The following is a 15499-nucleotide window of genomic DNA, read 5'->3' as shown; positions in this document are numbered from 1 at the left end:
TTTGAATGCAAACTAAAAATGCAGTATCCAATTTTTTGTGATGTAAACCTGTGAAAATTTGTATGTACCGTATTTGCTTTGTATTTATAGGAATTATCCGAACTGCCCTTCCGAATATGGACAGAGAAGCTAAGGAAGAGTATCATGTTGTAATACAGGCAAAAGATATGGGAGGACACATGGGAGGCCTCTCAGGGACAACCAAAGTGACAATTACACTTACAGATGTCAATGACAACCCACCAAAGTTCCCACAGAGTAAGTAACAACAAAACCCTTACTCACATTTACTGCTAGTACCCATATTTGTATAGTATCAGACATACTCAAAACTTCAAAAAGCAGCAACTGATGGATTATAACAGCACACATGTGAATAGTTAAATATTGTTTACACATTTTTGCTAGTAACATATAGAGCTTTAATATCCAGATTATTTGCTTTGTGTTGCAAAACGAGACTTTTTTTTTAAGGTCAAGATTAGATTACAAAGATCCCTAACCCTACACTTCATTTTTGAAACTACTGGACCATGTTATATTAGAAATATACCTATGATATGATCAGAGAGACAGTCTGGACTTCTCTGTTAATGGAGAAAGAAGGCCCATTTCTTGAGGGCTCTCTTGTGTGTTAAACCAAATCGGTCAAAAATACTGTGCTACTTATTTTTCACATATAAAACTAATCAGGGCTGACATTAACAGATTCAGTCTTCACAGTTGGGTGGAAGTACATTAATGGACCCACACATCTGTTCTGCATCTCATCTCTGCATGTTTTTTTTTTTTTTGGAGTGCCATGTATGCACCATCCCAGCCCACCCTGTTTCTCCTCTGAGCAACCATTATGACACTGATACGTCCTGGACATGACCATCTCTCTAACAGCTCTTCTTCCAGTGTGGCAGCTTCCTGGACCCTCATGCAGGAGCTTAAATGACACAGCTAGTCCCTAAATGTAAAAATCTATGTCAGCGTTTTCTACCACTCTAATAGAAAAGTATTAAATCCTAAAAATGTCAGGTTTTACATACCTCACAAACATACCTTTTCACTCCAAATCATAACCTGGGACCCCAGGACATGGTATTTTCTGGAGTAATTTCATCAAATGATGGATTTTTTTTCTACAAATTCAAGCCATTTTACTGAGTATTTTGGGAGAATATTTAAAATTATCAGAAATGCCAAATAGCAGTTACTCTGCTTAATCATTCACCTCCAACTTAAAACCTTGATTTAGAATGCTTTGTAACTCAAAACCAGGATTTGACCTGTTTATATAAACATCCAAGTGATTGATTTTTTTTGTTGTTCTTTTCTTTTTTTTTTTTTGTTCATTGCTCAAACCCTTAATGAGCTATGTGCTTAAATTTTGGGTTCTTTGTGAATGGAGTTAATGACCTATTTTGATGACATGTGCCAATTGTTTTTATGGGTAATGAGCCAAGTCCCTGCCTGGTCTAAGTCTCCTGATGTTCCTAGGGTGCTCGTGTAGCAACAAAGCAATTATGGAGCGGGGAATAAATTAGATTATTTTATTTTCTCATGCTTTTTTTTTTCCAATTTATTAATGCTGATGAAGTGGCAGAAAATGCTGACATAGATTTGTACATTTAGGATCAGGTTATGTTATCGGAACTCTGGAGTGGGTTGGGAAGGTGCTGGAATCAATGCTGCCTAAAGGACAACTGCTGGAGAGAGATTTGTCCAGGAACAGTATTGCTCTCCTCTGGTGTTCCTGAATACACAAGGAAAAACCTGTATGGCAACACATCTGTGGGATGTTTGGGGATGGTTTTCCTATTGGAGTTTGATGAGGGAAAGCCATTTTTTGTTTGGTATGGAATCCCATACAAATTGGTAAGTATTCTCTGTTGTGTTAAATTTCAATAATCATTACTACTATATGTTCACACTCCAAATTAAAGCCAATTGATTCTTCATCCAGCACAGCAGAGAGGTCTTATCTAATTCATTGTATATAATTTGTGGCTCCTGAATGAATGGGCAGAAATGCTTCTGGACTCTACAGAGTTGAAGGTCATACCATGAGTCATATGAAAGAGAATTTTCCTTCCATTATTGTAATAACATTTCTGGTACGAATGGTAACCTTGATGTCACAACAATTTCTGCATTCTGAATGATTGGTCGTCTTTTTAACCCCACCGTGAACAGATACACACACAGATGTTGTGTAAAATATCAGCGAGGAGGTAATTTTATATAGATTAGCAATGTATTTTAAGATTTCACAGATGACTTGCTTCTCAGAGCTCTGTTATAACATAACATTCCTTCAGGGGATTTGAAAATGTAAAAAAATTACTGTGTTTATTTGAAACTTACAAGTTAAATGAGTAAATATACAAATGGAGAGCAGACTGCATACTTAAGGCAAATGCCTTTTTTCCTTCCACCAGGTGTATACCAGATGTCAGTGTCGGAAGCAGCTGTCCCAGGAGAGGAAGTAGGAAGAGTGAAGGCCAAAGACCCAGACATAGGGGAAAATGGCTTAGTAGCTTACAGCATCATTGATGGAGATGGCATGGATATGTTTGAGATTACAACAGATTACGAGACTCAGGAAGGTGTTATAAAGCTTAAAAAGGTGAGTAATACCTACTAATGTGTAGTATTCTCTGTTGCTGACGGAATATTTGATAATAATGGATTACCACCTAAGCTAAAATATCAGTAAATGCAATTTCACTTAATTTGTTTCTAAAGCTGTGATTAACTCTTAATATTCCATTTCCCCATTAGCTGAATTGGAATGGAAGAAAATAACCAAGAAGAGTTACATAAATACTGTACAGTGGATTAATTGCACAAACTAAATGAATTCATAATAAAAAGTCACGGTAAAATACAATGCCATCAGCTTCATTGTTAATGAAGTTTTGCCTAGCACTAATAAGTAGCAAACATTCACTGTTGCTTTATGTTCGGTCTGAACAGCCTCATGCCCTATAGTTTGAATTCTTCAGCTGTGCATTGTCCACAATATTGTTCTGAAGGAGTCACAGGCTATGCGAAAAGCAGCAAAAATACTGAGGTGATGTCATATACAATCCATCAGTGTGATCTTTAAAAGTGTTATTAAATGAATTTTAAATTACAAATTATAAACCATAAATCTTATTCATTATTTAAGCATTATTATTTTGCCCTTTGTATCTTTATAGCTATTCATCTCTCTTGGAGATAATCAAAACACAAAGAAGAAAGCCTGGGCAACTTAACTGCAAAGTTAGCCCTGCCCTGCGCATCGGGGCAATCTCTCAGGAAGAGACCCAGAGGTCTCCTCCGGTCAAAACTATGCTGTGGTTCAATTACTGTATCTGTTCTAGAGGTGGGAGTGTATTTTTTATGTATTTTAAAACGTGGGCAAACTGTCACACCATTCTGTCTATGGTGTTAGCATACTTTGCGAATTGCGGTTGGCACCTGCTTCTCAGATATTTAAAGGCATGATCATTGTGAGGCTACCAATACTGCAACACTGCAGCCATTTCATGTTGATGACAATGCAGATATGCTGTGACTTTGATCAGGTTCCCAAAAGGACTTACCTCATGGGGCATTATTTCACCTCCCCTTTGTAAAGTGCTGTGAGATCTGTGGATGGGAAGAACTACAGAAATGAAAGCACTACAAACCATCTTCATAATTCCCCTACTACTTAAATAATTTACCTTCTCTTTGTCCTATCTCATGGTGCACCCAGTGGCAATTCAAGCCATATCCATATCTCTAAAGGAATGCCTGACAGCTTGGGGTAGACCAAGCCTGGCATTTTGTGGGAACCCCTTTCCTATCCATCACTCCTTTGCGCTATCTGGAAGGCTGCATGAAGAGAAGATTAATTTTCCCAGGAAAGATGATTTCCTGAGTGATACAGCAAGCAAAGAGCAAGACGAGGACTCTGTAGTGATATTTTGAGTGCCTTCCTATGCTGCTCCATACATAGAATGTAGCTCCTTCCATTTGAGTCTTTATGTTTTTAAATACACACATTTCAGTCCAAGCTTGTTGACAGATGCTCACATTTGTTTTATGTCATTGAATACTAGGGGACTGCTTACTGCTTTTACACTCTAGTTTTCCTAACTGTGGAATGTGTTGTATTCTTGTTTCTTGCAGCTCTTAGATTTTGAAACCAAAAAGTCCTACAGTCTGAAGGTAGAGGCAGCCAATGTACATATTGATCCTAAGTTCATCAGCAATGGGCCATTCAAGGACACAGTAACAGTGAAGATATCGGTGGAAGATGCTGATGAGCCACCTGTATTTTTAAAACCAAGTTATATTTTTGAAGTACAAGAAAATGCAGCATCTGGTACTGTGGTTGGAAAAGTGCATGCCAAAGACCCTGATGCTGCAAACAGTGCTATAAGGTATGCTTCATTAGAGCAGGCTGTTTCTCTCTAAGCATTAGCTTTTAGAATTGCTATGCAAGTTATTAAGATAGTGTGATAGATCTAGCATAGAAATAGTCTAAATTCACCCAGAATATTAATAACTTTAACCATACAGCGTTGTTTTTATGTCTTGTTCCATAAGCTACTAGTTTCTCAAAGCCTGTATCACTAAGAAAGCACACCATAGCTATGTCTACCTAAAATATACTTAAGGACATCTATCTGTGTTAGACTCTCTTCTAAATTATATTTTCTATAAAATATCCTATGCTGTTATCACAGCATGTTTTTTTTGCAAAACACAGAAGTCTACGCAGTATATTAGAGATTATGTTGGGTAATTGTTAAGCGTTAATTGCTAATGACAAGCACATACACACACCTACTTTGTGCAGTTACAAGGGGTAGTCTTCTATTCGTTTATTCTTGTTTGTCATGTTCTCAGTGTAAATTAAATTATGAAACTCTTTTATGGGTATAGTTAACATTTCAAAGAATTGAAAGGTAAAGATACAAAACCCAGAGCTGTATAAAGCTGTACAAATGTACAGCTTTACAAATGGATAATATTTAATAATCTGGTATGATTAATATTCTGAGTAATCCAAAGATCAGAAAACTTTGAAGATCTTCATGATTAATATGAAACAGAAGAAAACATAAATATCTCAGTAGATATTTTTACCATGTTTTTAAGAGAAGAAAATAAAGAATATTTGGGGCCTTTAATATAGAGACTTCAAAGAACAATAATTTTCATTTATGACAAACATTCTGACGTAATATTTTTTCTAAATGTGGAAACCAACGAGGTGAATGTCCTTTTAAAAGAACCACGTATCATCCCTTTGACGATGATATTAAGGGTAACAGTGAATGTACTACTTACGATTATTTAAAAATAATAATGATATAGAACAAATTTGGATGCATGAAACTACTAAGTCCTTCTTCTATCTAATTACTGACTTTCAATCTTCTTTAGATATTCAATTGATCGACACACTGACCTTGAAAGGTATTTTATTATTAATGCAGAAGATGGCAATATCAAGACAATAAAAGCTTTGGATAGGGAAGAAATTGCTTGGCATAATATCTCTGTCTTTGCAGTTGAAGTCCGTAAGTATTTCACTGAGAAATTTTATAATCAGTGGTATAAATTCTGTAGTCTTCTAATTGTCTCAGTTTGATAAGCTGCAATAAATCCTAATAGAAATACTTTAGCCTATTTCATTTTTACCTGGATACAACTGGGATTTTGTTTGTTTTGAGAGGTTTTCCTGCTTCTGTTTCATTTTGGTTTTGCTTACTCGAATAGACAAACAACACCAGGAAGCCAAAGTTCCAGTTGCAATTAAGGTCGTTGATGTCAATGACAACGCTCCAAAATTTGCAGCAGCCTATGAAGCGTTTGTCTGTGAGAATGCTCGAAGCAATCAGGTATGCCTGTGCCCACCACCTTCCCTGCACATTAATTTCTTTCTTCAGGGTGTTAGCCCAATTTTGTGTTGGCAGCTCAAATGAGTGGTAGTAAATGAATGTTTATTTTGAAATTTTGGCCAAAATGCCTAGAGCACACAGAAAGGCACTTTCCTGTGTTTTTATTTTGAACTGCTACCAACAGTTATAGATACAGTGCTTTGTGCATTGAATATGACTGGTGTTGACTGTGAGTGTCTACTATCACATGGGCAACGAAGCTTTTTGGGAGCAGCTTTCCCAGTTGTGAGCCTGTTTTGGATATTAGAGAAATACTCAGCATCTTATAGGAAGAATCACAGTACAGTGCTTGGAGGGCTTAGCCTACAGATTTACCCCTGAACTATCTGTGAGGAAGAGGGGTTAGTATCCTATAGAAATACTGCTCTACACATTATCTGCACTTTTGGAGTTAGTGTAGCATTTTGGAAAGGACTTTGGGCTAACTCCTTCTGAGCTGCTGAATTTTCTGCATAATTTTATTTAGTCTACTGAGTTATCATTAACACACATTTGTATATAAGAATGTATGTATAGGTGTATACTTTTTCATCTATAGTTCTGTGTTGGTTAGATGTAATAGCAAATAAAGATTGCCTGTTCTAGTTTTGAGTCTGCTCTGTGTTTATAATTGCATACATATATTGAGGTATTTGGGGGGTTTCTGCTATTTCAAAATTCTTTGTATTCAAGGGATTTCTCAGAATGCTGTTTATATGTGATGTAACCAGAGAAGGAGCTGTTTGTTTACAGAGTGCTTTTCTCTTACAGCAATTTATTACAATTAGTGCTGATGACAAGGATGACTCAGCCAATGGACCAAGATTTATCTTCAGTTTACCACCTGAAATTATTCATAATCCCAATTTTACACTCAGAGACAACAGAGGTTTGTGTGAAGATTCCCTCTATACTAATGTCCAAAGAAATGACAAAGGAAAACTGATAGGCCAACATAATGTCATGCAACAGCATTTTCACTAACTTTGACAGAGTGTCTGTTTTCCAGAGATTTAAGGGAGGAAAGCAGAAAAAATATAGCTGAAATGTTCTTGGAATAATGTAATGTTTGTTAACTTATTTTCATTTTCTTGAATACATATTTTAAATTACATAACCATAACCTACATGAAAAATCCACTGCCATTTTATCTCCCGGAAAGAGGGTAAAAACCATTGACAAAAACATTCACTATATGTAATCGGCAGATCTCCTTGATTTAGAGAAAACTTACTTGCTAGGCTAAAATTAGCTGAGGCAGGAAAATTGTTAGGTTGCTTGTATTTGTTCACCTTTCTCTGCTTGCTAGTTTTTTAAATTATGGATCACAAGAGACACGGACTAGATTCCTAATGGAATAAAATCACGGCCATGCTAAGCTTTTGTAGGAAATACATATGTGGATTTCTGTTGCGAAACATACCCAGCCTGAGTGTATCTCAGGATATGGGTATCCTGATCCCTTTGCCAATTTTCTGTTCATGAAATATAGTATAGCCTTGCATTCAGATTAATGTTAAGATGTAAGAAATTTGTAGGCAAAAAAACCCCAGGCATAGGTGAACGTCAAAACTTATTTGATCATCTAACATAATAGCATCAGTGAACCTAACTTGGCAGAGTTTGAGGAAGCCAGAGGTGGATAAACAGAAAAAAGACAGGTTCAACCATTATTAATATTTATTCTATTTATTTAATGATAAGCAGTATGATATTCTCATTCAATGTTCATTTGTTATTTTCCTGTACAGGGAAAAAACTGCTTCAGGTTCTAAGAAATTGGTTTTAATTAGCAAGCTTTAATGTTTGAAGGAAACGTAACTGTTTTCTGAAATGTAGAACTCTGTTGAACTGGTTTAAATAATGAATCCGAGGGATTTCTTCTAGGTTGCCAGAAGTACAAAAGGCAACATAATCCAGATACGTGATTTCAGTAACAACTTCTTTCTCTCAAGTGTTATGTTGTGGCATACTTTATATCTCTATCACATCTGAAGTGAGGGTAATTATCATCAGAGTTCCCAAACAAAATTTCTGTTATTCTTGAAGGATCAAAGTAATACTGTTGCCTAGTACTTGACACTTGTACGTACATAAGCAATTCATAAAGGATCCAGTGGAGGGGGGATATATTTATTCTCTTTTAAAGTAGTAAAACACAATATTTGAAGAATTGATGAATGTACTTTTAGAGAGAAGTAAATAAAAATGTATTCTTTGCTTGAGACCCTGAGGCCAAGTTTCTCTTTAAAAGATATTTTATGCTCACCATATCAAATTGAAAATGGATTAGATTTTATAATCTAACAGAGGAAGCACAGGTCAAAATTGAGATGCTCTGATACAGCTGCAGGCAAATGGTATTATGGTTCCTGACTCCAGCCAATTCCATTAATCCTTCATTTCCATATGCAGCAAATTCATTATTTTTTTTAATGACAAAGTTAACCGAGATGAAGAAATTTTGTAATGGAAATGATGATGGCAGTTGAATGTAGTGACTGTACCTGACAATACTGCAAAAGGTTGTTTCAACAAGATGGTATTTAAGGATTGAATCTTCCTGTATAATTTTGTGTTTAGGAAATGAATGGTGTAATGAAATCCATCCATTTCCATCCTGTCTTTCCCTCTTTTTTGTCCAATCCTCAGTGCAGTGATGTTGTTAATTTACCTATTTCTGTGTTTGTTTTTTAAATAAGTTATGGTAGAGAGCAAAGTAAAAAAGTTAAAATTCTATGTACTTCCATATAAAAAAAACTTCTCGGAGAGAGTGTGTTACCATTTGCAAGTCAAATAATTTACATGATTATTTAAAGTTTCTTTTTTCAGTTGTAAAGCTGAGTAGTGTATATACCGTGCCACCGCTTTCAGAGGGAATTGCTAGTTTTAAAGAAAAATGGCTTTATTAACTGTGGAGAACAGTTAATGAAAACTCCAATGTTTGGGTCTATTACAGAACTTTAAAGTGAATACAGTCCTATAATTATCATTTAATAGAGTTTCTTTCTACCAACTCCTGAAAGTAATCACATATTGCAGTAATCCAAAAAACGTAATCACATTCTACATCCTATTAACAGCCTACTGTGTTACCAAGTTTTTCAGCTGAGACTATCTTCCATAGAAAACATGAGGTAATGGCTTATCACATGCTGTGATAAAAAACTGAATTACTTTTGCGCTGTTTATTTACATTATACCACATAAATAAACAGCACTGTGTTTGCCCAGGCTCTGTTCAATTTTACTCCCATTGAAGTCAGAGCTTCAAAAGAGCAGTGGAGGCTCATGACACTTCACAGCAGAGAGATGGATTTTTAGCAAATGGATTTCCTGCTTTTAATCCTGCTCTGTCCTAAACTGAAATGTCCTTTACTTGGGCTCACTCACCTTGTGTGGAGGCCTGGCACATAGCCAACGTTGCTGGAAGGATTGCAACCACCGTGCTTTACCATGCTGCACAAGGACGAATTACACTGCAATAGCAAAAGTGAGGTGTGGTAATGTTCTCAAATATATAAGATAGTGCTTTACAACAACTGAAATTAAGTTTGTGAGGCCACTAAAATCAGTGACTAAAACCCACTTTTTCAATAGAAACACGTCCTCTGGCTCTCAATTTCAGACCTTTTAATCAAGACATTTTGAAACATATGAACAATACAATTACGGGATTTTGCCATGGATTATCCACAGCAATTGCCACTGCCTGGTAACTATTTTAGACAGTTGGACCCCTGAAATTGTTTAGGTTTCTTGCTGAATCAGCACTCTCATTCTGATACAGGTGATAATGCTCACACTGCAGTCAGCTTCTTTAATCTGGAAGCTTCCTTACACAATATATATGTTAACAAGCCCCCAAAAGCTAAGCTACATTTGCCTGTATGTAGAGGAAAAATTGGAAAACCGTCAATAAGATCACCAGACAAAAAAGACGAAAGTCAAAGGTCAGGAAGATCACCATAAAGTAATGCAATCTTAACTTCTAATTGTGAAGATTTCATGGAGAGTACAGGTAATCTTCACTTATAGCACTTTTGCATATTGGGTATCCCAGACAATAATAGCTGGAAAAATGAGAGCGTGTGTATTTTTCTAGATGGTGTTGAGATGGCTATTCTCTTCCTTCTGTCTTGTGTTAACCCCCATTGTGTTCGTTAAGACTGTCAGTCAAGTAGCTCCCATATGTGTTAAGTAATAGTTTTAAGCTGGTATTGACATTTAACTTCTGTCTCTTGGCTTAAAAAGTGCCATTATACCTGGATTATAGTTATACTCCTGGGACTTGAAAATAATGAAAAAGCAAGGATGAGAATATTAGCTAGGATTAGATGTTATCTTTTATCAAGGTAAAAGTTTTTTTCCTCCTATGGATATTATGTTTCTTCTGAATGTGAGAAGTGAACATAAACAGAAAAAAAGTTTAAAAAATGACCTTTTAGGGTTGATATATGGTAGTCCTTTTTAAACTTTAGCCAGACATGTTGATTGGATTTTTCTTTTTAAAAAATTATATTAAACTAGAAATCAGTTCAATTTAAACCAGATAAATCAACCATTGGATCAAATTCAGCTTTAGTGTAATGTAATTGACTGCAGTGAAATTGGTCAGTCTGTATAACAAGTGAATAATTTGCCATCCTTTTCTTATTTCTAGTTAGGAATATTATTTAAGCTGCCAAAATTCAAGAAAAATATAATATAGTATAATATAATATAATAAGCCAACAGATTAAATATACAAATATATGATATTGCCTGTGTTTACTTCCAGATTGCCTTTGCAGCCCTAGGCAGTTGTAGCTCAGCCCACTATTAATGTTCATATTTTTTGCCACAAGAATAATCTGTCCTGTTGTGATCTTTCATTTAATAGAGCAGATCTTTGTTCTCATATTGAGGAAATGAATTATTAAATGCATTTTAGAGAACCCTGTGGAATAGTTTTATTCTGTATCAATATATATTAGTTCAAGTATTAGTTGATAGTTTAATAGATATTAGATGTTACATTTCTATTTATACCAAATTGTTACAAGCCCATTAATTTAAAGTCCTAAAATAAGATTCCTATCACACAGACACTGATATCACTAAGGTCCTTTAAAAAATTGTGCTACAAAGCCTAGCTGGGCAAATGATGCATGTCAACATTTAGGAGGTTAGAAAGTCTCTGAAAAGAGACAAAGGGCACCTCCAAAAACCACAAGTAATAAATAATCAGATCTTTATCAGCTTCTCTGTCCTTAGCAAATATGACCATCATGTCAAGGAGAAGGTAGCAAGCTGTATTCTATCCAGACATTATTTTTGTGAGACTTCAGTAGCAGAAAGACTACAGTTCTGTCATGCTGAGGTAACCACACTGGGCATCAGGTGTGGTGGGCCTGGCAGGAGAGGTGTAGATGTGGGGACATGAATTAATTTGACATCTAACAAAGAGATCCTATCTAGGACAGTCCTAAAAAAAATTTCATCCTTTCTGGTGTGATCTGCAGAAGTTACTAGTCGGAGAGTCAGATAAACAGGGCCCTAGTGGAAACATCCTTCTCATCCCATAAATTGATCTGTGTCCACCAAATCTGGGGACAGTTTCAGACCTTGTCCTACATCAGGGGTAGGACAAGGGTGCAAGGGTCGTTAATATAAAGCAAGAATACTTCCCTTTTGGTATAATTTATTCACTAACTTTCATGGAAATAACACTGATTAGATAATTAAGAGAGGTTTTATGATTTGCATTATTAAATTCTGGAATTTATGCTGACTCTTCAACAGGAAAATGATTAATCTTCTGCAGTACCCGAAGGCAATAGTAAAATGGGTACTGTTGGAGGTGAATAGCCCTCCCTTAGTAGATAAAAGAACCAGTCTTTTTTTTCTTCTTTCTGTTATATAGTGAAAAATAAAGAACATGGCAAAACAGAAAAGGTTGTGTGAAGTAAATCCTCATACTAAACTAGTTTTTGAAGGTCTGAAACCCACAGATATGATTGTTTCATTTTATTTACTGCAGGATGTTTACAATTTTATAAACTTTGGTTCAGTCTGAGAACTGAGAAACAAGGAGCACAATAAAGAACTGCTGTTTGTGTTTCCTCGCCTTTGTCCGGTGTGGCTGGGAGCAGGAAGCACCGGCCGTCCCATCCCAGCATTTCATGTCACACACTTCCCTTTCAAATGCTTTTGCCCCAGGAAGTGTGAAGGACTATCCAAAATGATGATCTCTGCTGAGATGGCAGCTTGGTTTCCACCCCCTGCACCAGTAGGTCCATAGCAGGCAACCGCTCAGTGAGAACAGCTGGAAATAGTGTTACAGCAATACTTTTAACTCTTCCTCACAGCCACGTAATTCAAAATGTGCCCCGACATGCTGTGCATGTATGATCAAGCTTTCTGAATTCTGGCTTTGGGAGTTTGGGTGAAAAACAGGTTCTGATAAAATACTGCTTACTTTAGTGTTTCTTATTGAAACAGGTCAACACCGAGGCTCAAATCTGCTAATACACAGCAAATGTTGGCTTTTCATTTTAGTGGGAGTCTCATTAACACAGGCCATTTTGGTACAGATTTCTGCCTTCTATTCCTGTAGGTCTGACACCAAGAACAATAAATCAGGGGGATTTGTTTTTTTCCCCTCCACTGAAGGCTTTAATTCTGGAAAGGGACTAGAACCAGCTCAAACAGCAATGCCAAGGCATAGTCATTCTGGTAGTTGATGAAGTATTGTGAGTTTCCCAGAAAGTTAGTGGGGCGCTAAAAGGAGGTGCTAACAGCGATTTTTTGTGTTTCTTGTGTTGCCCTCATCACCCTAAAATAATTAAAATTGAGTGTGGTACTGTATGAATGAAACACAATACTGTAATTACTCTTGGGTCATTAGGAAGGCAATAGATTGTACTGGTTTATTGTATAAATAAAGCATCTGAAAACTGAGAGCCATTGTAGCAAGATATATTTTTTCAATATTTACTAAGAGGATGACTTTGTGGAAGAAAAAATTATGACTCTCTCTCTCTCCTCTAAACAGATAACACAGCAAGTGTTCTTGTTAGACGTGAAGGATTTAGTCGCCAAAAGCAAGATTTATACCTTCTTCCTATTGTAATAAGTGATGGTGGACTCCCCCCTATGAGCAGCACCAACACCCTCACCATTCGGGTCTGTGGCTGTGACAGCAATGGCTCCTTGCTCTCCTGTAATGCTGAAGCCTACATCCTCAATGCTGGATTAAGCACTGGAGCTTTAATTGCCATTCTTGCTTGCATTGTGATTTTGTTAGGTAAAAAACTTCTTTATTTATTACTCTTCTACACTTGTTTGTGTTAAAAGATTAACCTTGCCTTCAGCTCCAAGATGGATAAATGAATCTTAATTTCTCAGCTTTTATTTTTATAGGCGGTACTAATCTGCCTGGCTGAAATGCAATATTTGATAACTGCAATAGCAAACACCAGTGAATTCGTCTAGGTGTGCTCAGAGAATGTCCTTTTGCGGCCTAACATCAGTTAATCAGGGATACTGTTGAAAGGAGGTCATGACATACAGTTTTAAGTTTTGTGATCTTCCCTGGATGACAGGTTCCTTATTGAGGTCAGCCAGGATTAATGTCTCCTGCCAGCTATTTCCCTCTAACTCCTCTTGTGTTGAAGACAAATGAATGGCTCAGAAGACCTGCTTTTAAGAAAGTGCTGTAAAGCATTTCCTGATGGTTTGAAAGTATTTATATAAAATGTTTTAATTTGCCCATAGTAATTCATAGTCCTTCTTTTCTTACGTATTTTAAAGTTATTTTGTAGAAATTTGAAGCGAGGAGGAACACAACAACAAAGGCATGTGTTTTGAGGTGTTGCTTAAGAAAAATTCAGTTTTCATGGAAATGAAACATGAGTTCAGCTTTGGGCATACAGAAGAGAGTAAAGATTCATCTCTGTTTTGTTGCAGATATACATGTGGTTGGGCTGCTAAAAGGCAGCGCCACAGCATTCGTGCAGTACTGGGGGCCCACAAATGCTTTTCTTGAATTAGTCTTGCAGTAATGAGCAATTAGTAAGAGCAATGGCATTCAGCCCAAACAGAAAACCTCAAATCAGTATGTCCAATTCTATGTACAAACATCAATGCTTTTACATAGCTAGGTATGCTAAAAATGCAGATGTTAGCAAAAATACATGATGAACTGCAGCACAAAAGCTGAGGTTTCAGTGAACGCAATAATCTATTTATAAAGCAGCTACTGTTTGAGGTTGCAGTCTAACTTGCTTTTTTTTTTTCCCCTATAGTCATTGTAGTGTTGTTTGTAACACTGAAAAGACAGAAAAAAGAACCTCTGATTGTTTTTGAAGAAGAAGATGTCCGAGAGAACATTATTACTTATGATGATGAAGGTGGAGGAGAGGAAGATACTGAAGCTTTTGACATTGCTACTTTGCAGAACCCTGATGGTATCAATGGATTTATTCCTCGTAAAGACATAAAACCTGAGTATCAGTATATGCCAAGACCAGGGCTTCGGCCGGCTCCTAATAGCGTTGATGTTGATGATTTCATCAACACAAGAATACAAGAGGCTGATAATGATCCAACTGCTCCTCCTTATGACTCTATTCAGATCTATGGCTATGAAGGAAGAGGCTCAGTGGCTGGTTCACTTAGCTCATTAGAGTCAGCGACAACAGATTCTGATTTGGACTACGACTATCTACAAAATTGGGGACCTCGATTTAAGAAACTTGCAGACTTGTATGGCTCCAAAGACACTTTCGATGACGATTCTTAACAATAAAGTTTAAGATTTGGCCTTAAGAACTGTGTCTGATGTTCTGAAGAATCCAGAAGAAATGTAAGCAGGTATTTTTTTAAAAATCAAGAAAAATCTCATTTAAACATTTAAGTTTGACAGAGAGGATTCCTTTGATAAAAAAGGACATGAAAGTGGTAAATACTGTGAAGTACCTTTTCCTACAAAAGGCAAATATAGAAGTTGGCTGCCAACTTCACTAGAGGAAAAAACCCACTTAAGAAATACAAAATATTTAAATGAAGGAAAATGCTAAAAGCGAACCTACAAATAAGGGAAATCTTTTATGTATTATGAACATCTAAATCTTTTATGTCAAAGAAGCTTCCACAAATTAGAAAAGATAACAGTTCTGAGCTGTAATTTCGCCTTAAACTATGGACACTCTATATGGTAGTGCATTTTTAAACTTGAAATATATAATATTCAGCCAGCTTAAACCCATATGATGTATGTACAGTACAATGTACAATTATTATGTCTCTTGAGCATCAAACTTGTTACTGCTGATTCTTGTAAATCTTTTTGCTTATACTTTCATCTTGAACTAATACGTGCCAGATATAAAAACTCTGTCTTGTTGCAGTGGGAGGCGCCCTATTTCTATGTCATTTTTAATGTATCTATTTGTACAATTTTAAAATTCTTATTTTAGTATACATACAAATATCAGTATTCTGACATGTAAGAAATGTTACAGCATCACACTTATATTTTATGAACATTGTACTGTTGCTTTAATATGTGCTTCAATATAAGAAGCAGACTTTGAAATAAACT

The 15499-nt window shown here is 36.2% G+C and overlaps 1 protein-coding gene across 1 annotated transcript in view; it reads left to right on the top strand.

Annotated features, from left to right (window-relative positions):
• Positions 1–15267, top strand: part of CDH11 (cadherin 11, type 2, OB-cadherin (osteoblast)) — an 18353-nt gene extending 3086 nt beyond the window's left edge. The window contains exons 4-11 of the mRNA XM_009320252.1: positions 91–258; positions 2430–2617; positions 4153–4406; positions 5416–5552; positions 5752–5873; positions 6684–6801; positions 12950–13201; positions 14202–15267. Of these exons, the coding sequence (XP_009318527.1) occupies positions 91–258; positions 2430–2617; positions 4153–4406; positions 5416–5552; positions 5752–5873; positions 6684–6801; positions 12950–13201; positions 14202–14698 (1736 nt within the window). The 3' untranslated portion in view covers positions 14699–15267. The remainder of the gene's footprint in view (positions 1–90; positions 259–2429; positions 2618–4152; positions 4407–5415; positions 5553–5751; positions 5874–6683; positions 6802–12949; positions 13202–14201) is intronic.
• Positions 15268–15499: the final 232 nt, after the last annotated feature.

Source organism: Pygoscelis adeliae, unplaced genomic scaffold (assembly GCF_000699105.1).
Source record: "Pygoscelis adeliae isolate BGI_AS28 unplaced genomic scaffold, ASM69910v1 Scaffold62, whole genome shotgun sequence".
Classification (NCBI taxonomy): domain Eukaryota; kingdom Metazoa; phylum Chordata; class Aves; order Sphenisciformes; family Spheniscidae; genus Pygoscelis; species Pygoscelis adeliae.
This window is presented reverse-complemented; position numbering and strand designations above follow the sequence as displayed.